The 20930-nt window shown below is 61.7% G+C and overlaps 2 protein-coding genes across 6 annotated transcripts; one reads left to right on the top strand and one right to left on the bottom strand.

The window, feature by feature from the left end:
- Nucleotides 1-167: 167 nt before the first annotated feature.
- On the bottom strand, nt 168-8440 carry LARGE2 (LARGE xylosyl- and glucuronyltransferase 2). Its single transcript, XM_035012655.1, has 16 exons — nt 8396-8440; nt 8142-8299; nt 7954-8063; nt 7523-7605; nt 7142-7265; nt 6707-6878; nt 6474-6578; nt 5880-5992; nt 5668-5793; nt 5435-5590; nt 5150-5310; nt 4470-4748; nt 3999-4148; nt 3699-3894; nt 3232-3445; nt 168-500 (listed from the first exon to the last, which is right to left on the bottom strand). Exons 2-15 carry the CDS (start codon nt 8236-8238, stop codon nt 3236-3238), a joined length of 2082 nt encoding a protein of 693 aa, XP_034868546.1. The 5' UTR covers nt 8239-8299; nt 8396-8440; the 3' UTR covers nt 168-500; nt 3232-3235.
- Nucleotides 8441-12546: 4106 nt separating this feature from the next.
- Nucleotides 12547-20053, top strand: PEX16 (peroxisomal biogenesis factor 16). Of its 5 annotated transcripts, none has more exons than XM_035012650.1 (11): nt 12578-12758; nt 13036-13071; nt 13855-13931; nt 14286-14419; nt 14556-14656; nt 15384-15464; nt 15551-15706; nt 15804-15880; nt 16013-16132; nt 17790-17854; nt 18619-19312. In XM_035012650.1, the coding sequence occupies exons 4-11, from the start codon at nt 14346-14348 to the stop codon at nt 19064-19066; spliced, it is 1122 nt and encodes a 373-aa protein (XP_034868541.1). In that variant the 5' UTR covers nt 12578-12758; nt 13036-13071; nt 13855-13931; nt 14286-14345; the 3' UTR covers nt 19067-19312. The 5 variants fall into 5 exon arrangements, with proteins under 5 accessions (XP_034868543.1, XP_034868541.1, XP_034868540.1 ...); XM_035012649.1 differs by having other exon boundaries at nt 12586-12832; nt 18619-19250; XM_035012651.1 differs by having other exon boundaries at nt 12593-12832; nt 16013-16224; nt 18619-18770.
- The last annotated feature ends 877 nt before the right edge of the window (nt 20054-20930 follow it).

Raw genomic sequence — 20930 nt, 5'->3', positions numbered from 1 at the left:
GCACCCTGGCCTTGGTGGGAGGGTGCAGGGGGCAGGCTGGCTGCATCAGCCCTTGGTGCTGAGAAAGAACAAAGGAGTGAGAGGTCTTGAGGGTACATGGTGTCTCTGAGACAAAGAGCCCCAGGGTGGCCTTTGTGTCTGTCTTGCCTTTGAAGAGGTCTGACTCTCCAGCCGCTTTCTCTGCCTGCTGGCTCCAGGTACTGGCGATAGAGTTTACTGCCCTTTGCCCATCCACAAGCTTCCTGGGTGACCTTTGGCTAGAATCGCTGTGCTTGCCTTGGCTTGGCCTGTCTCCTCCTTGAGAAAACCAGGGTTCTGAAAGACTCGGACCATTTCTGTCATCTTGCCTCGTGGGAAGTAAATTTTGTCAGGTGTGTGCCCTCATCGGAGATCTTGGCCCATCACGTGCCTGGCCCACAGGAGGGAGGCAGGCGCTTGTCGCCGCAGCTCTTCTGGGACAGCTCTCCCAAGCCCGCCCCATACTCCATAATGGCCAGAGTCTAGGAGGGGCAGAAAAGGTCCCATTAGTTTCTCCCTCACCCAGTTAGGCCCAGAGATCCCAGTTAGAACCCTGAAAGCAAATTCAAGAGAAAGGGAGACTTCTTAGGTCAAATATGCCTCATCTCTACTGGCCATTTCCTCTTCCCAGGAATGTTAGGGGATTAGGAGTTGTTCTACAGGCCTCAGAGTCAGGCCCTGGCTTCGAGGTTGCCTGAGAGGGACAGAGGAGCTCCCTTTTCTCCTGCAGAAACCAAGGTGCTACGTCTAGTCAGGGAGCTTTGGAGATGCCTGGACTAGTTGGAGGAATAGTTGGCGGAGGTTAAGAGCCCAGCAGCGGGCTGTACGCCCAGTCTTAAGCTCTCCCATTTGACTTGTCTGGGCCCAGAGACTGGGAGTTGCCACATGATACCTGTCTTTTCTTGAAAGGAGTTAGGAAACGATCATCATCACTAGAGGCCTTTGCTCAAAAAGGAGCTGCCTGCGAATTCCCGGGGTGTCGGGGGGAGATGGGGCGTGCGTACAGCTAGGCACTGACCAGCATTTTGCCTGCTGCTGTGAGTACTCACACTCTGGCCTTGCCTGGGGTTGGGATGTGGAGTCTTCCTAAGTGCAGGTATGAGCTGTTCTGTGAGTCAGCTAGTGTGGAGTACAAATGCAACCCTGCCCCCAAACCCTCACATTCTGGACTCAAATCCCAAAACTCTACTTACTGCCAAGAAAAGGCCCTGGTCACCCTGTCTCCTTTTCCTCTACTGTCCTGCCAAGAGAAGACCCTCTCTCTGTGCCCTAGACCTGCGGGTGCTTGTGACCACCTGAGACGCGCATTCATGCCTGCCTCACCTGGGCTGTCCCCACCTCCCTCTCCTTCCCTCTGCTGCTCTTTGGCCATGCCCGGGTTTAGCTGCTCACGGGCCCATCTCAGACCAGCTGGCTTCGCAGTCACTTCACGTGCCAGGGAGTGGCTGGTCTGGGGCCCTTGATCAGGCCCGTGACGCAGGCACTGCACCCTGGAGCTGCTGAGCTCATGTTGCTGTCATCTTCCCGCCTCACGTTCTTGCCAATGCCGCCCGCAGGTCCTTTTTCTCTCCTGGAGCCTGCTGGGTCTTGTCTCACCTCTGTGCTGCGCTCATCCAGAGGTCTGCTTTCTCCCTTCTTTATCAGGCCCTTTGGGGCGACCGGGCTCGGGGCAGCCCCCGGGTGGGCCCTTCCCTGGGTGGCGCTGCCCTGCGGCCACCTCCAGCCAGCATGCATCTAAGTGCCCGGTTTCCCTGCGGGGCCTGCCTGTCCCGGCTTCTTCCTGGCTCAGGCTCACCAGGCAGTGCGAACGGGCACAACGGCCGCCCCATGCCTCTCCCCGCAAGTGAGGGTGACTGTTTCCCGCTCACTAAGTCTGCATGTACGGTTGCTCCTCCAGCCATCTCCGATTCTTCCTCTTGGGGCCAGCAGAGCCTCTCTGGGCTCTCATCCCAAGTCACACGATGCTCTCTAAGCGGTTTCCTCCCTTCGCTCCCTTTTAGGGTGTGGTCTTTCTGATTTATTCAAAGGGCTTAATTTAGGAGACTTTTACCCCAGGGGTAAAAGGCTCTTCTGGGGTAGTAAGATGGATGGTGGCTCAGGTATTCTTCAGGCCCTGGGTTCTCCAGATTCCATGGCTTCTGTTGGATAGGGGAACTTCGCTCTGTGTAAATGACTGTGGGCCTCACCCCCACCCCTCAGCTGGGCACCCCTGGCAGGAAACAGGAGACCCATTCTCACCCTGACTTATAGCCGTCCTCGGTGTCCGCTCCTCTCCAAGGGAGGGGGTGGCCCCCGGGAAGATTTCCCTGGCCCTCCGGCATTAGTGAAGGGGGGGACGCTGGGGGTCGCCCCCTCCAGAGAGCCAGGGTGGAACTCTAAAGCCCTTGTAGAGGAAGGGCAGGGCTCACAAATTCCACTTTGCTCCCCGCCTCTCCCCACGAGGCCCTTCCTCCCTGAGGACTCTGCCATCCCCCACAGCAGCCTTTGGCCCCTGTACCTCTGTGTCGTTGGGTCCTCAGCCCAGGGTAAGCTGCAGTCAGGCGGGACAGGACGGGCAGCCAGAGGTCAGCAAGCTCCGAGCAGAAAAGAGCCAGCCAGCCCCCAATCCTGTCTCTTTGTCCACGCCCTTTGTGATTTCAGTCTTGGTAGAACTTGTATTTGGAGTTTTGTGCTTCAAAGTTTTTGTTTCTGTTTGTTTCATTTTTGTTTTGAGGGGGCGGGGGGGATCCAGAGCAGCTGATCAATTTGTATTTATTTATTTTAACATTTTACTAAATAAAGCCAAATAAAGTCTCTCAGCCTCATGGTGTTGGGTTTGGGGCAGGGGAGGGTGGGCAAGACACACTCGGGTCCGGGCCCTCCTGCAACTCCAGGGAGACTCAGCTCTTCCTGGCTGACCCACACCCTCATGCCCCAAACCAGAAGGAACATGAAAAAGAGCTTGAAGAACTTTAATTATGAAAAAGGGATGTACAGATGAAGACGGGGAGACCAGCCCCAAACGGCTGGGGCACCGAGAGAGTAGACCCCAGCCATAGATAGCAGCAAGGGGAGGCCCCCAGGCCCCACCCCGCAGGTGCTCCAACTGAAGCCCTTTCCACTGAGACCTTCAATAATTTAAATAGCGGGGAGGGTGGGGAGGGTGGCAGGGTTGCTCCAGCGTCCGCAGGGGGCCTGTGAGAGCCGCGCGGGGGGCAGGGGTGAGCCACGCACCAGGTCAGGCGGGGCTTCGGGGCTGCCGCAGGGCAGTGAGGTATTTCAGGGCAGCGGCCCCATAGCGACGGGACAAGTCCTGGTGGAACTCATCCTTGACGGCCTGGAGGCAGTCGCGATAGGTGGGGCTGGAGCGGAAGCGAGAGATGTCCAGGCTTGGGCCGTGCGGCAGGTGAACGGTGAAGGCCTCAGGCAGCACCAGGAGCTCATATTCCTATAGGGGCGGAGGCACATGGACATTCATTGCTTGGGCTGGGGGGAGGATTGCAGCTCTGGGGGATGGGAGCGGGCTTATTTGAGAGTCCCTCACAGCCAAAGTGAGGGGCAGAGGGCAGATCTTAGTTCTATACGGATGAAACTTCTAATAGTACTGCCTACTGGTGCCGTGTGCCACGCTGAGGTGTAGTGAGCTCCCTGGGCCTGGAGGTATCCAAATTGAAACTGGAGGCAGCAAGGCACATCCTCACCTGCGCATCCAGCTCCACGATGTGGGCCACCTTGTTCCAGCCAAAGCCCACAAACCGGGGGTCATAGCGGGGACAATCACGTGGCACCACCACGTAGGGCTCATAGTCAGCGGCCCACTGCACACGGTATGGGGTCTGAGCCTCCCGCCAGCGGGCATAGTCTGTGGGCGCGTGACCCCGGGGCCACTCGTGGTACCTGTGGAACAGGATGGGGCAGGGCGCCGAGCTAAGGCTAGGAGCTCAGTGGGGGGCGGGGGGCGGCGGGGAGCGGGGTGGGGCACGGAGCAGAGCCTCTCCTACCGGAAGGTGTAGAGCGAGCCGGAGTCCAGCAAGGCCAGCACTTCGGCCTTGGAACTGGGGAAGCTAAAGCGGTAGTGCAGGGTCTCAAACGCCGGCACTACCAGAGCCGCTCTCCGCTCGCTGCCCAGCTTCAGCTGCTCGATGGAGGCCCTGCGCGGGAGCGCCCGTGAACGGGGCAGCAGGGACGGACGGCTCCAGGCCCAGCGAGTCCCTGACTTCTCAGCCGCAGGACCCAGGGCTGGCTGGCCGGACCGCCCCGCGGGAGGCAGACACAGGACAGCTGCTATGGGAAGCGGGTCCCAGCCTCCCCTCCTCTGCTATGGCAGCCCAGACAACCGATGCGGCGCCCCCCACCCTGCCTCAATCCAAACCCCATCTTACAGAGGACAAGAAGGAGCCACCACACGCTTGCCTAGGGCCCCTGTCCACACACACCCGTCTGCCGTTCTCTCCCTCCCTCCTCAGGCCCACCTGAGGTCGTCGTAGAGGGAATAGGCAGGCAGGAAGTCAATGTCGCTGAGGAAGACGTAAGGCGTGAGGGCCTGGGCCAAGGCCACGTTCCGCAGCTGGTTGACGGGGTAGAGGGGACCCTCGCGGTACACCACGTGGTAGGCCACGTTCTGCCGGGCAGAGAGCACTGCCGAGGCCTCGACGAAACGCAGGAACTGCTGGGCCTCTGCGTCTGTGAGGTACAAGGCCAGGCTCATGGGGCCCGGCCAGTGCCGGCACAGGGCTTCCAGCATCTGCAGCCTGGGGCGAGGGCGGTGGTCAGCCCGGCTGGAGCACCTCCCAGGACAGCTGCGCAGACACCCCTTCACGTGACTTACTGAGCCCCTCCCGGGGCTTTTAAAGCTGCTCTTACCTCATCTTCACAACTACCCCACAGGGGGGCCCTTTCCCAGGTAACCAATGAGAACACCAAAGGCCAGAGATACTAAGACTTGCCCGTGGTCCCACAGCTACAGAGGGGCAGCTCCAGGCACCTGCATGATTCCCCAAACCCAAGCTCCTAACCACAGCCAGTGTCTGCAAGTTCTGGAACTCCTCAAGCATCAGGCAGCAGCCGAGAGCTCTTCCTTCCACCCACTGAACCCGTCCTCCCGGAAACCTCCCCCCGTCCCAGCCCCTGCCTTGGCCCCTGGCACTCTCACCGGTCCATAGAGAGCTGAGCCACCAGGGTGACATCGTGAGGCCGGGGGGGCGGCGGTTCGTGGGGCAGGAAGGTGACGTGCACACGGTGCACGGTGAGCCGCTGCTGCCGGAACTCAAAGCAGGCGTCTTCCTCATCCAGTTGTGCCAGGGCCCGCTGCACCTGACGGGGTGGCGGGGAGACGAGGACCAGGGCTGGAGGGCAAGTCCCCAGACGAGGCCGGGTCCCAGCAGAGCAGGGAGGGGGCAGAGCCTCCCCAAGGCGAGGGAAGGCGGCTCGCTCTCACCTGCTCGGCCCCAGCCGGGGGCGGGCTGGGGCACCCAAAGAGCTCTCTCCGCAGCAGGTTCCCATCATACTCCAGGAAGGTCAGGTAGAGGTTGCGGAAGTATTCCACGTGCTTGTTCTTCACGCGCAGCTTCTTGGGTGAGTTCCAGTGGATTACCTGGGACCCAGGAGGGTGGTACTCGGAGGATGGGCACGGGGAACAGAAGCCCACCGCTCGGCCCCCACCCCACTCACCTTGAGATCGGACGCCTCCGAGTAGCAGCGCTCAGCCAGCGTGTGGTCTGACAGCTGAACATTCCAGACGCAGGGCAGAGGCTGCACCAACCCCGGGTGCTCCTTGATTACGGCATTGAAGATGTCCTGGGCAGAGACAGCCATCATGCCTCGGCCCAGAGCCTGCTCTCCACCCACCCTCCCACCGCTCCCCGTCAGAGGCTCCCCCAGACCTGGTCTGCCAGGGAGGTGGCGGGCAGGGTGAGGAGCTCCCGCGTGGCCGTCAGCTTCCACATCTGCCCCCAGCCAGCCTGCCGGAGCCGGTCCAGCCGCAGGAGGATCACGCCTGCCCAGGGGAAGGGGTCGTCATGCCCACCTGGGCTAACCCTGCTCCTGGGGTCAGGGGTCACGAAGACGTCTTTTGAGTGTTTACTTTTTGACTTATTGGTATTTTTGGACTGTTCAGACAGGAGCATGGACCACTTCGGTCAACCATCATTCCTCTTGGGGCTGAAGGGGGGAACTGCACAGCTTACAGAGCACCTCCACAGCCATGTTCTCCCTCTCAGTGATCCCAGGGCTGGCAACATCATCCCCATTTAATGGGTGAGAAAACAGAGGCCTAGGGGGACCGAGTGGCTTGGCCAAAGTCATCCAGCACAGCGAAGATTGGAACTGTTTTCCGGCTCTTCTCCTGGTGTTCTTTCCACAGCACTATTCTTCTAGGTGGGGTGGGGGGGATTTCCTAGCATTCAGTGCCCTGCCCAGTCCCTGGGGCCTGAAGACCAGTGGCCACCCCTCCTGCCTGCCCCCCACCACTGTCCCACCTGTGTTAAATCCCCGGCCCAAGGCAGGCCAGGGCCTGTGGTTCCTCCAGAGGTTGCCCAGGTACCAGTCGCTCTGGTTCTCCACAAGACCGATCACCTGCTCGTCTGGGAGGGGAGGGCACGAGGGAGCTGCCTGAGGCTGCCACTGGCCCTCGGCTCAGGGCTAGGCCACAGCGCGGCCCGGACAGGCCAGGGAGGGGGTACCGGCTGGGGCTGGGTCCCAGGCCTCTCACCAGAAAAGTGAGCAAAGAGTGCCCAGAGCTCTGCGATATCAGAGGCGAAGGTGATATCTGTGTCCAGGACAATGACACGGGCCAGCTCAGGGGGCAGGGCAGCAGGCAACACTAGCTTCATTAGCCCGTACAGGCCAGAGTAGTGCTTGTTGGGGATCCAGGAGACCTGGGGCTGTTGGGGCGGGGTAGGGGAGGACAGGGCATGAACCTGGCAGAGAAGGGCGTATGAGTGCCAGAACATACTCCGGGTGACACAGGGGGAAGAAGGCATACACCCCAGGGAGGATGAGGGATTTGAGCTTCTGTAGGTGTGATGGGACTGGGGGGTCCCAGGCAGCTCTAACCTCTCCCACACGCCCCCACCCCCGAAGCCCGAGGAGGAAAGACAGGGCTGGGCACTGCCAGAAAGAAGTGCAGAAGGGCCAGGGCTCCTGCCTTGAGCTCCTCCGCGTCATAGAAGCTGACCCGGACAGCGGGCACCATCCACGTGTGGAAGAGCATCTCCAGAATGTTCCTGGCCATGGCATCAGTCACCAAATGGAAGTGCAGTGGATTTTTCCTTTGGGAAGGACAGGTGAGGAAAGCTGACAGGCCCGAGCAGGAAGAACATGGGACCAGACCCGCCGGAGGGGCTCAGAGTGAAAGCACCAACTTCTGCAAAGAGCTTTTCCGTCCCCAGCTTCGGATACTGTTAGAACCACCTTCACACTGTCCCTGTGGTGCAGATGGGGTAACTGGAGCTCCCAGATCCTGCCCAAGCCTGTGTTCCCTTCCCCACGCCTGACTCCCCACCCCCACCCTGACACCTGGTTATACCTGTAGAAGAGCACAGATTTCACCAGGGTGACCAGGTCTCGGCTGGAGTTATGTCCCGCACACACGATGGCCACGTGCAAGAGCTGGGGAGGGGACGCAGAGGTGGGCAGCAGCCCCTCCCCCACTGGACCGTAAGGACCCACGACGGGGCTGGCCCGGCATGGGGCAGCGGAGCCGAGCCCCGCCCGGCAACAGAGCTAAGGAAGAGTGGGGCGGGGGGATGCGGAGCAGGAGTCCACCCCTATTTCACAAATGGGGAAACTGAGGCCGGGAGCAGGGGAGGCATCCCCGGCCGGCTGGTCAGTCCCGGAGCCACCTGGCGGAGGGTCGCCAGGTGTGATTCCCACAGGGGCCGGGGGGCGGGCGGGGAGGCCCGGCTGGGGGCGCGGCGCCCCTGAGAATCCCGCCGCCGGGGGGCCGCGCGCACCTACCTCGCACTTGGGCAGCGGCGGCCGCGGCGGGACGCAGTCCGAGCGGTTGCGGCCCCCGCGGTCCGCAGACGGGTCTCCGTCGACGGCAGCAGCCCCCCGCGGCCGCCCGTCTGCAGAGACACGTGGCGTCAGTGGGCAGGGGAAGGATCCCGGGCCCCTCCGCTCGCCTCCTCGCTCGCCGCGCTCACACTCCACGTCCCCGCCGAACAGGAAGAAGCCGATCAGAAGCAGCAGGAGCAGCAGCGCCGCGGCCCCCAGCGCCCGGGGGCGCCCTCGGGGCAGCATGGCTGCCGGCGGGTCGCTCAGGGCGGGGCTCCACCCCGGGCTGCGGGCTCCATCGCTGTCCCTGCGGATCGGGAAGGGAAGCGGGAGAGGATCAGCCTTGGGCGACGGGGCCCGACGGCCGCCTGGTCCTCCCTCCTGCTCTGAGTCGCCACCTCACCTGTTCCAACGGCCCGGGGACCCCGACCTTCCTCTTCCAGAAGCCGGCCGGGGTGCAGGGGAAGGGGGTGGAAGCGCAGGCCAGCCCCGCCCCCAACCTGGGTTCAGGTTTCACCTCCGCTTGGCTGAGCCCAAAGGGGCGGGGAGGCCCCAGGGGGGTGGGGGGAGGTGGGCGAGGAGGACTGGCCCCGCCCCTGCCCCGGCATCGGACGACCACCCCCCCAAGCCCGGGAGGAACCCGGGGAACCCCCAGGATGCCTGGAGGGAGCGGGGGCAGGCACCCAGGAAGGCCCGGTCCCGTCACCTGCCCTGAGCCCATCCCCCTCTTCCCAGCTCTGAGGCCCCATCTCCTGCCCTTAACCTCCCAACGGGGGAGGGGCCCGTGACCCCGGGATCAAAGGGATGGCGGGGCTCAGGAGGAAGGAGTGGAATGCGGGGCCTCGAGGGCCAGGGACACCTGCTCTGGGCACTGGAGGCGGGGCCGGCCGAGCCCTGCCCGGGAGCTGCGGAGCACCTGGAGCTCCGGGGCCGCTCCACCCCCGCTGCCTTTCGGGAGGCCCGGCCCGCCTGGCTGCGCGGCCCGGACAAAGCCGCCCTGCGAAGGTCGTGTCCTGCCCCGGAGCTGGCAAGGGGCCTCCCTGACGCGGGCACCGGGATCGGCATCCTCCCCCCGCCGCCTTGCCTAGACCGGGGGACTGGGGCTGAGACTGGATTTCTCACTCTGCCCCACCTCGCACCCCGCAGCCCGGCCTCGGCCCTGGAGGGAGTGGTGGGCGCTCTGGCCCCTGAGCGACAAGAGTCGCGGTTGGCTGAGCGCACATTCTCCGTGCCAGGCCCGGTGCTGAGGTTTGACGAGCCTCATCTCAGTTAACCCTCCCCTCAGTCCTGTGATGCAGGCATCATCCTTCCCTAAGAAGTGAAGTGACCTGTTCGAACACCCACCCCTTCCCCAGACCCCTTCCCAGGCTCTTCGCTGAAGGCAAAGTGTCCTGCGGTTCTTCTCTAAGGGCTTCCTGCCCGGGAACTTTGCCCTTGATGTTCCTTCTGCCTGGATTCTACCAGATTCTCCTGACGCCGGCTCCTCCTTCCACATCCCTTGGTTTATTTTATTCCTAGCACTCCTCTGAAGTTGACCTTGCAGACTTGTTTATAGGTACCCCCCCACCCCCGCCCCCAGCCAAAGAAGGCTGCTCGTCAGACTGGAGCCTTGTCTATCTCGTCCTGTACTGGGCCCCAGAGCCCAACCAGGGTCCAGCACCCACTAAACACTAAGTATGTGCGGAACGTGGATGGGATGCACCAGGCCTCTCCGTGAGCCAGCTTAGCCCAACTTCACCTATAAAAAGTGAGGGCCTGGGAGACCCTAACCCCAAAAGAAGCTGTGGAAAGCAGGCCAGCATTAGACCCCTCAAGTCTCCTCCTTCAAGACACTGGGATGCCTTTCTCTGGGAGATGGGGCTTTTCCAGGAAAGTCCAGTTTTGGAGGCTAGAGGTAGTGGTTGCCCCGGAGACTGATGGTGGCTCCCTGCACATCTGGGCATTAAAAGGAGATGAAGGGATGCAGGGGCCATCTTGGCGTCTGGAACTTTGAGCCTTCAGCATCCCCTGACCCTCATCTCTAGCCTGGAGCTGGAGTGGGGGTGGACAAATCCCTCCCCAAGCCCCTCAACAGAGACTGGGGATGGTGGAGGGGGGTAATAAATGTGAGGAAGAGGGTAGAGCACACAGGTCAGGGCCTGGCCAGGGAGTGTGACAGGAGCTGGGGCTTTCGGAACTTACTGTGGTTACTCACAATGCTGGCCCCACCTCCTCCTTAACCTTACTACTCAGGGGAAGCTGCTTGCTGAGCCGCTTCCTGGGCCTCTGAGAGGTTGCTCTGGGGCAGGGGGAATGGGAGCCAGGGGTGGGCCTATGAAAGGGTGCTGGTCTTCTAGGTCCGAGACCTGGTTTGACTCAGCTCTGCCCAGGACTTTGCTGTGTGACCTTAGCCCAGTCAGGCCCCCTCTCTAGGTCTCAGTGTCCTCCTCTGTACTTGTTGGACTGGTCTAGCTCTCTTCTCCTGTGGCTCAGGGCAGACTGAAGGAGGGAGGTTCTGGCCCAACTTGCCCAGAGGCCCTTCCAGCCCAGCCAGGTGACCAATGCCAGGCAGGGACCCAGCAGGGAGGGCCTGCGCTGGGTGCCTCCGGCACACACGTTCCACTCTTTGTTTCTGGGACCTAATCAGTCCTGAGATCTGGAGAGGAAATTCAGGCAGCCCTGCTGCTGCCAAAGTGGCTGGGCCCATGCTCCTCTCCCAGTCCTGCAGGGAAGGAGAGGTTTGGGAACAGGTTCATTAAGATGATGGGGTACATGGGGCACCTGGGTGGCTCAGTCGTTGGGCGTCTGCCTTCAGCTCAGGTCATGATCCCAGGGTCCTGGGATTGAGCCCTGCACTGGGCTCCCTGCTACGCGGGAAGCCTCCTTCTCCCTCTCCCACTCCCCCTGCTTGTGTTCCCTCTCTCACTTTCTCTCTCTAATAAATAAAATCTTTAAAAAAATAAAGATGGTGGGGTACAGGGAGGAAAGGAGAAAGAGCCCCACACTGAATGCCCTGAGTGCTGGTCTTAACCCCAGCTTCTTACTTGACTCACGACAAAGTGGCCTCACTGTGTCACTGCCCTTGCTGGGTTGTGGGCAGTAGGAGAGAGCACTGCTATGGGAGACACACATTGTGGTCCGTTTGGCCAATGCCACGCTATGTGACCTGGGACAAGTCCTTTCACCTACTGGAGCCTCTTATTCCCCATCTGTGAAAAAGAGTTCATACCTAGCTGGCAAGATGGCAAGGTGGCCAGGTGTGGTGTAGGAGTGAGTCTGGCCCCCAGGAAGTGGTGAGAAACGATGTTGGCGATGCCCACGACCACCCCCTCTGTTCTCCAAGACCTGTAGCCTCTCCTGAGGCCCCTGGACACATCTCCCTGGGTCATCCTTGCTTGGCATGAGAAGCGAGAGCAGCTCTGATTCCCCACCTTATATAGAAGAAAACTAAGCTGGAGAGGAGGGTGAGGGAGAGGGGAGGGCAAGGAGGGGCTGTGGCTCCCTAGTAAGGTGTGTTACTTAAACCGCCTAGATGCTGTGGTTAGACTAGACCAAGATTCGAATGTGACTGGGCGTTCTTAAGCTGATCCTTTCCACACCTGCAGATAACATCCCGTAGAGAGAATCAGGTAAGATAATGTATTACTACTCTCAGAGTAAGGTGAACCAGCGGGCCAGTCCGCAAGGGCTCAGCCCCTTGACCCCACCCAGGCTCCGCCCCTTTCCCCACGGAGCCAATCAGTGGCGACCTCCCCGGAGCGTCAGATTCCCTACCTCTGGCCGCTTCTCTCCTGCCACAACCCCTATCAGGGAGGCCACCCGGTTTGGGAAGATTCCCAGGAGTCTCCCCCGCCCCTTGGGGAACAGCTGAGGACCGGGAGGTGCATCCGAGGGCCGAAAAGCCCTTTGAGATTGAGCCCGAGTTCAAGGACCAAGTCTCCCCTCAAACCAGTTTACAGATGGGAAAACTCGAGACCCAGAGAAGGGAAACACTCGACCAAGTCACCCCAGGCAAGAGCGGAAGGCCGAAACAGTTTTCTCCGCGAAGATGGGAGTGCATGTCCGCACAGTCCATGCGGGAACTGTGGCCGAAGCCCAGCACTAACAGTGGCTGACCAGGGAATCGAGACTGCGTGGAAGGCTGGATTCTTCCTTGCCTCAGTTTCCCCAGCACTACGTCTGGTGGGGGTCCGGGGACGAGGCAACTGGCCAAACGGGCGCCTGCCAGGACTCTCCCCGCACCTCCCCAAGTCTGATCGAAGTTCCTTTTGCAAGCTACCTCCCAGGCCTTTAAAATACGGTCCTCCCGTTCGAGCCTCTCGGCGTTCTATTGGAAAGACTCCAGGATCCTCCTCCATTCTCTAGAATGAACTGCTCAGACTACCGCGGGAGCGTTCTTGGAACTGTTAACTGCGCAGGCGCAAGAGCAACCCACCCGGAAGGCGGAAGCAGCGGGTCCCCACAACGCCGGGGGGTCGGGGGCGGAGAGTGTGCTTAACCAATGACCTGAAGGAGCAGGGAGGGCGGGATTAGGCCCGCAGTTGCTAAGCGCTACCCTAGTGGGAGGGGATTTAAGAAATGGGGTGAAGGGTGGTTCAATGGCCCTTCGCGTCATCATCCTTCTGGCCCTCGGAAGTTAAGCAACGAAGAGGCGGGCCTAGGACCGGAAGCAGGAAGGAGGGCGCAGGAAGCAGGGTGCTGCAGCTCGTCGTGCTGTCGGTCCGTGAGTCTGTCGGTCCCGAGGGCAGGATGGAGAAACTGCGGCTTCTGAGCCTCCGCTACCAGGAGTACGTGACTCGTCACCCGGCCGCCACGGCGCAGCTGGAGACGGCAGTGCGGGGCCTCAGTTACCTGCTGGCAGGTGCTACCCTGACCTTTGCCCCACCCCTTAGGGGCTCTGACCTCTGACCTCACTGGCCCCTTCCCTTCGGAGTCAGGGTAGTGATCGCTGTGCTTGAGAAGTTCCTTCCACGTTCCCGTAGGGCACAGGGAGGGGATGTCCAGGGCCCCGAAGCCGCAGGCTGAGGCAAACGCTCACCGTCGCCTCCTGTGCCTTCTCCCCAGGTCGCTTCGCCGATTCGCACGAGCTGTCAGAGCTGGGTGAGCGGGGCTCTGGGGCGGATGGGGGGCGGCGGGGCTTCCCAGAGGGAGGACCACCCCGGTTCGCTGTCCTAGGTTTTCCGTTACATGGTCCTGTGCTGAGTCGGACAAAGGTCCTGAGTCCACTGTCTCGGGCCCCCCATAGTCCAGAGACAAATCTGGGGACCTTGACGGGTCAGGCGGCTGGCCCAAGTACCTTGCCTGCCTTTGCCCAGTTAATCCTCCCTGTAGTCCTACGATGTACTGTTACTGCCCTCAGTGTCCAGTAAAGGGGACAGAAATTCAGTGAGGTTAGGGGACAGCTACTGGTGATCCCGGAGCCAGGCTTCAAGCCCAGATTTCGCACATTCGAGGAGCCCCAGACTGTGACTGCCTCAGGTGTTTGCCCGGGGAACCCCGGAGGGTAGTGGAGGTAGAGGTGGAGCCACCTTTCAGGGACAGGCTGCAGGGAGCTGAGGCCCAGAGGCGAGACCACACATCCATGGCTGCTGAGAGCGGTGGGCAGTTCTGGACAGCTGGCTGACCAGGGCTCTGCAGCAGGGCAGTAGCTGCTTTGTCGCCGAGATCAAGCCCTCCTTTCTTGTTCCAGCCACCCACACAAGATCATACTGGGGAGTGGGCAGCTCTGAGGAAGTGGGTGGGGAGGCAGGTGGGTTTCCACACGGCCTGTGGCTGGCGGAGTAGAGCAGGTAACAGGTGATACCTGCAGCTGTGGGGAGAAGGGGAGGGTGTAGAGGCCTCAGAACCAGCCCTTCACGGCCACACTCTTCCTCCCACCCTCAGTGTACTCTGCCTCTAACCTGCTTGTGCTGCTCAATGATGGCATCCTGCGGAAGGAGCTTCGGAAAAAGTTACCTGTGGTGAGAATTCTGTCAGGAGCTGAGGGCGGGCAGCACAGGGACTTGGGAGTGAAGCAGTAATCGCCAGCCCTTGTGTGTAGCATGTACGGTCTCAAGAGTGTGAGCCGTGCCTACGTCCATCTGAGCTTCAAGCCATCTCATTAGGTGGAGGGTCAAGTTGTTAGTACCCCTGTCGCAGATGAAAAGACTGAATTTCAGGGACATAGAGTAGCCTCTGCCATCTGGAGAACTCAGGCCTACACGGGTAGTCTTAGGGGAAAATCCACCTCTCCTGTTAGAGGAATCACCTAGGAGGAGGGCCTGGGCCTGGGGCCCCCGCCCCAACCCTGACCTCTTGGCCTGGGGTCCTTGCAGTCGCTGTCCCAGCAGAAGCTGCTGACATGGCTGAGCGTGCTCGAGTGTGTGGAGGTGTTCATGGAGATGGGGGCCGCCAAGGTGTGGGGTGAAGTGGGCCGTTGGCTCGTCATCGCCCTCATCCAGCTGGCCAAGTACGTTGGGACTGAGGAGGGCAGGCCCTGGGTGGGGGTGACTCAGGCCAGCAGTTCGTGTGGGGTTCACCAGAGCACCCCTGGCCCCCTGCTGGCTAGCCACCTCCCCTGCAACCCTGCCGTACTCCCAACCCAGGGCTGTCCTGCGGATGCTTCTGCTGATCTGGTTCAAGGCTGGCCTCCAGACCTCACCCCCCATCGTTCCGCTGGACAGGGAGACCCAGGCACAGCCCCCGGGTAAGCTCTGGAGTGGCCTGGCACACGGAGTTAATTTGTGGGTTTAGAGCCAGCCAACTTGAGTATAGTGTTGTCTGTTCGTGGAGCACATCTATTTCCGTCAGCTCAGTTTGTTCTCATCACCCTGTATTGTAGAGAGAAAAAAAAGAAAGATGAGGCTAGGGGCAAAATCAGAACTTGAACTCAGGAATCCTGGCACCAGAGTCCTCATCCTTTTTTGTGGAATGGGGGACAGCATGAGTAGGAGACAGAGGTCCTGCCGACCGTGTCTTTGGGCCTCGTTCTGTATATCAAGAGCCACAGTTGCGTGAGGCAGGGTACCCGGCAGATCTGTCTCTTCGGGGCTTTGGACTCCTCACTGGTTGGCCTCTAGGCCTGATGCCTCTGGCCTTCTGTGGGAATCGTTCTTTGCTTTTCCACCTGGTCATATTGAAAGCAAAGGACTGAGAAGACATGGGCCCTCCCTCCGTCACTCCAGTCCCTGGGAGGCCTGGCTTCTTGGCTGGCTCCCCTACCACGAGTCATGCTGCGCTTTCCCCATCCGGGGAGAGTGCTGATGCATGGCCCTGGTGACAGCGTCCGGCCTCAGCCACCACCGTAGTCCAGGCTTACCCACGCCCACCCATTCCCCCCTTAGCCCAGGAGCGTTCGCTGCACGTGTGTTCTCTGCGGGCTCCGCTGCAAACATGTCCCTCTGACAGCATGGCCTTCTGTCTGTCCCTGCTAGATGGTGACCAGAGCGCTGACGGCCAGGAGCAGTCATACGTGGGGAAGCGGTCGAACCGAGTGGTACGAACCCTCCAGAACAGTAAGTGTAGGATGTCGTGGCCCCGGGCGCCTCAGGGCGGAGGTCAGCCCGGGCCTGCCTGCTCATCCGTTGCCCTTGTGTTCTAGCCCCGTCCCTGCACTCGAGGCACTGGGGAGTGCCCCCGCAGCAGGAGGGCCGGCGGCGGCAGCAGCACGAGGAGCTGAGGGTCACCCCCCCCACCCCGCTGGGGCTGCAGGAGACCATCGCAGAGTCCTTGTATATCGCCCGGCCCCTGCTGCACCGTATCCTCTGCCCGCCGCTGGCCGGCCCTCCGGGGCGGGCCCCATGGGGAGTGGGTGGGTGGGCCGTGTGCCGGAGACCTCCTTGACACCTTGGCCGTCAGTGCTCAGCCTGGGCCTATGGGGTCAGCGGTCGTGGACACCCTGGCTCCTGTCTGGGGCTGTGGACGTGACCAGGTGAGCCCAGGCCTGCCTGGGGAGTCCGCTCCCTCTGCCGGGCTTCATGCCGCGGGCCTGTCCTCACCTGAGCAGATGGGCCCCCCGCCCCGCCCCGTTGCTGGCCCTGACCGCGTCCCCTTCTGCCCCCAGCCTGAGCCTCCTGAGCGACAGGAAGGGCCTGAGCCGGAGGGAGCGGCTGGAGCTGCGGCGCCGGACCATCTTGCTGCTCTCCTACTTGCTGCGCTCCCCGTTCTACGACCGCTTCTCCGAGTGAGGCCCGGCCCCGGCCCCTGCGCACGCCTTTCCCCCGCTCCCATCCAGGGTTCGCCGACCACCCGCCGTGTGCCAACCTGCGTGCAGTGGCAAGTGCCAGCCCGGCGCTGCCTCGGGGCGCTCAGGCCGCAGGCCCGGGTGTGCGGGAGTCACGCAGGGGCGGCGCGCCGAGGGCAGGGCCCCGGGGATGGTGGCAGGGGCGGGCTTTCTTCCTGCCCAGTAGTGTGGAGCCCCACTTTGCAGAGAGGCCCTTGAGGTTCAGAGAAGCAGGGCACCTTACACGGAGCCGTCCAGCTAGGCTGTGGCAGAGCCAGGGGCCACCGCCATGCCTGCTCTGTCATCTGTGAGGGCCAGACCCAGAAGGCCCACTGGTGGCAAGTAGGGGGTGGCGTGGGGCCAAGTGCCCCAAGGCCTGCCGGGTGACTGCCTGAGGTCAGACTGCGATCTGAGGAGGGGTCTCTGTACGGCGACAGGGGCCAGGAGGCAGACTGGAGGCTCCTGTCTTAAGCCCTCTGCTGGAAGATGGCAGTAGTCCCTGGAATTACGCTTAATACTGTGGCCGCACAGCCTCTGTCTGGGTTTGGTTTGGTTTGGTTTTGAGGCCACAGGAAGTGAGTTTGTGCCACACTCAATACCACCTTGGTGCAACTAGCGTGGCCTGGTAATTCCTCTTTTCAGATAAGTTTGCAAGCTCACAAGGTACTAAAGCCAAATCCTATTCCCTGCTCTAAAGGAATATTCTAGAGACTTACATGGACCATATGAGCTCCCCCCACAGACGGCCTGCACTTTGCAGAGGAAGCGAAGCCCCAGGATCTCGGAACTGAGGCATTTTGAGGCGACAGTACCCGCAGAGGTGGCCCCACAGGCGGCAAGCCTCTAGTGTGGCCCCTGCTGAGCGGACCAGCCTAGCACCCTCACAGCAGTGGCCCAGACTGAGAAAGGTCTAGAAACCTGCCGGAGAAGTTCTGGTTACCCCGGAGGAAAGGGAGCAAGCTGCTGAGCGGCTCTGGGGTATAGGCCTTGCAGGGAACCCTCTGGCCTTCCTGTCAGACCGACTGTCATCTCGGGCCGCGCTGCCTTACAGTCGTGTGACCTGGGGCAAGTTACTGAAGCTCTCTGTGCCTCTGTACGACGGGGACGTGCTCTTGCCTGCCTCATAGGGTCGCGGGAGGCCTTAAATGACCTCAGACATACAGGAGCACCTGGTACAGAATCACTTAACAAATGCCGAGTCTTATCATCGTTTCTCTTGTTCCCGTCCCCAACGCTATCGTCTCACCCCAGGTTCTCCTGTGGGAAAGCCCTGTCTCTTAAAAAAAATAGGGTCTTGGCCCCTGCCCCTTCCACTGAGTGTGGGCCCCCCACCACCGCCAGGCCTGGTCACTCAACATTGGCTCGCGAGGTTTCAGTGTGGCTCAGCGCTTCTGGCTTACTGGGGGTTTCTCGAAGGCAGGGTGGGGCTGTCCTTCCCTTTGGGCCCTCACCAGCCCTGTGTTGGGACTGCCCCAGGAGTGTGTTGGCTCAGGAGAAGGAAGGGCAGGACGAGGGAGAGAGCGGCGGGAGTCTTTGGGATGCTGTGAGGAAGCACCAGTCCTAAGCTGAGCCGTGGGCGGCCCGGGCCAGGCAGTTCCTGCTCATCTTCTCTCTGCAGGGCAAGGATTCTCTTCCTGCTCCAGCTGCTGGCGGACCACGTCCCGGGCATTGGCCTGGTTGCAAGTAAGTGCGGAATGGGGGTGTGATTACCAAGTATCGCAGATCTTTCGAGTGGCCCCGTGTCCCTGACTGTTTCCTCTTTATCTCCTTGTCATTTGATTCTTTTTTTTTTTAAAGGTTTTATTTATTTATTTGAGAGAGAGAGCACAAGAGGGAGGGAGGGTCAGAGGGAGAAGCAGACCCCCCGCTGAGCAAGGAGCCTGATGTGGGACTCGATCCCGGGACTCCAGGATCATGACCTGAGCCGAAGGCAGTCGCTTAACCAACTGAGCCACCCAGGCGCCCTTGTTATTTGATTCTTGACACAGTCGGGAGAGGGAGCCCAGAGGTCAGGTTGGGTGGGTGGCAGCTCCTGGGCAGGGCCAGGCCGGCCCGTAGAGCCTCAGGGGTTGCTGGAAGAAGGTCCCTGTCCTGAGAGGAGTGTTGGGCCACACTGGCCTGTCAACCTTAGCCCGGCCTCGGGATCCTGGAGCCATACACCCCTGGGGCTTCTCTGGGGCTTCTGCGGCAGGACTGAAGCCCACCAGGCTGTTCGAAGCTCTTACCTCAGCCACGTGGCTTCTCTGAGCCTGAGGGTCTTTGCAAAGGGGGACAGAGGTCGCTGCCGTTGCTGCCTCCCAAGGGTCAGGCAGGCAGGAGAGTCAGTGGGGCTCCTGGCTGGATGGATGTGAGTAGCCGTATTAGGGCAGCGTGGCTGAGAAGGGCCTTAGGTAGAGCGGAGTCAGATGGGAGTCTGGCCCTCAGCCCCGAACTCTCTCTCGTTGCAGGGCCTCTCATGGATTACTTGCCCACCTGGCAGAAAATTTATTTCTACAGCTGGGGCTGACCCATCCCGGGCGGGGGTGCAGGGAGGGGCAGGGGGTGCCCCGGCCGTTGGGACCCCCAGGGCCCCTTCGCCCTAATAAAACTGACTCTGGCAGCGTCCCAGCACGTGGCCTCTCCATGCCCGCCGCCCAGGGCTCCTGGCACTTCCACCTGGCCCACCGAGCACCGCCCCCCCGCTCCCCCCAGATATCCTCTCGACTTTTCACCCTCCGGCGATGGAGCCACGGCGGCCCGCACCTCGTCCCTGGGCCGAGAAGCCTCCCGTCGGGGTGGGGACCTGGGCTCCTCCGGCCACAGAAAGCTGGGGTCTGGCATCCTCGAGCGTGGGAAGCGGCTTGCCGTGGCAGCTGCAGAGGTGAACTCAGCTCCTCTGTCACCGGTCCCTGGTGACAACAGACAAGGTCCAACGGGGCAGGGGGAGACCGCTGCCCGTGTGGCCTCTGGCCAGAGCCTCTGTCTGCCCCTTCCCTGCAGGGCCCTGTCCTCCAGCCTGCCAGCCTGTCTGTGACGGAGGCTGGTGAATGGTGGGCCCGGCTTGGTGCAGTGACACCCTGAGCCCCCGTTTCACAGCCGGAGGTGTTCTCCCACAGCTGGTGCTGGGGGCGGGCGTCAGGGGCTGGGAGCCTGAGCTGGTGCAGGTTCAGGGGGTAGGAGCTGGGGGTCTCTGCACACTCCCCCTGCCAGCTCCCTGGTGGCCAAGTCTCCCGGAGCCGCGCACAGGCTACTGGGGAGGGTACAAGCGCCCAGACGGGGCGACTGCAGCCTGGCATTTCTGCCTGGTCTGTCCCCTTCCTCAGCCTCCGCCCCTTGTCCCCTTTGCCCCGTGAATAGACCGAACTCTCCTGCTGGAATTTCTAGCCGGGTGAGCCGCTCTCAGAGTTCTGAGGGCTCCATCCGCACCACCTCTGTCCTGCCTCACTTCCTCTGACACCCTGGGGGGAGCCACGGGAGGAGGGGCCAGCCCTCCTCTGCTACCTGCCCCCCCCCCCCGCAAGTGCCTCTGGGAAGGCATGCCCAGGTCCTGGGCCGGAAGGTGAAGGGACAAGCCTTCAGGTGGTCACAGCTTGGGGCCCCGACCTCTGTTGGGTACGGGGACCGTTGCTGGGCACGTGCCCTGTCAGCGGGCTCTGGGCCGGGGGCTGTGTGTGCGGCGGGAGGAAAGCTGGCCTTGCTGTCGGGCGCTCACGCATCCGCAGACACACATAAATGCAGCGCGCTGGGGCGTGCGAGTAGGTAGGAGTGTGTACCTGAGGGAGTCTGGGTCGGAGGTGGGTGAGTGGAGGTGCTCGCTGCCTGGACGGATGCCCGTGGAGGGTGCACCCCTCAGGGAGGCCTCGGTTCAAGCAGGGGAAACCCTGCGCCAGTGTGGGGCCGGCTGGGAGAGCAGGTTGTGCAGTGAGTCACTGCTGGAGCAGAAGGGAGGGAGGAGTGGGAGGGAGGGGAAGGTCAGGGCCAAATCCCAACAGGCCGTCGAAGGCCAGGCAAGAAACTCAGACCTGCCTCCGGAAGGCAGTGGGGAGGGGAGCATTTTAAACCTCATCTCGGGGCGCCTGGGTGGCTCAGTCGGTTAAGTGTCTGCCTTTGGCTCAGGTCGTGATCCCGGAGTCCTGGGATCAAGTCCTGCATCGGGCTCCTTGTTCAGTGGGGAGCCTGCTTCTCCCTGTGCCCCTCACCCTACTCGTGTTCTTGCTCTCTCAAACAAAATACTTAAAAATGAAAAAGTATACCGCACCCCAGCGGCCTGGTGCGGGGGGGCTCCCGGCAGCTGGTGCCGGAGGCTGAGCACGGGGACATGATGGCAGAAACCTCCAACAGTGGTTGGGGCCAGATTAAGGCTGTGGCCGGGGGATGACAGGGTATAGGTGGCACCCAGGCAGGCTAGGGACTGGGTGTGGATAGAGAGGGAGACGGTGGCCTCTCAGAGGCAAGGAGGGTGAGGGACAAGGGACTGAGTTGGGCAGTGTGTCCAGAACTCAGGGTTCCCGGCGGCAGTGAGGACGGAGGATGGGGACATGGGCTTGTGAGGGATAGTGGTGTCCAGGACACAGAAAGGGAGAGAACCACTGAGCGGTTAGTGTGTGGGCTCAGAGCACACGGGGACAGCCTGAGGAGATGCCAGCACCTGTCACCCTGGGGGTTACTGAGGACCAGGAGCCAGGGATGCCTCTCTCCGGGCCTTGGGCCCAGCGGCAGTCAGGGGCGCAGGGCTGGACCCCCAGTAGGTCTGCTCTTAGAAGCGATGGGGTTTCCAAAG

The sequence above is a fragment of the Mirounga leonina genome, unplaced genomic scaffold (genome assembly GCF_011800145.1).
Source record: "Mirounga leonina isolate KUSES-001 unplaced genomic scaffold, KU_Mleo_1.0 Mir_166, whole genome shotgun sequence".
Taxonomy (NCBI): Eukaryota; Metazoa; Chordata; class Mammalia; order Carnivora; family Phocidae; genus Mirounga; species Mirounga leonina.
Note: the sequence above shows the minus strand (reverse complement) of the source record. Positions and strands in the feature narration are given on the sequence as shown.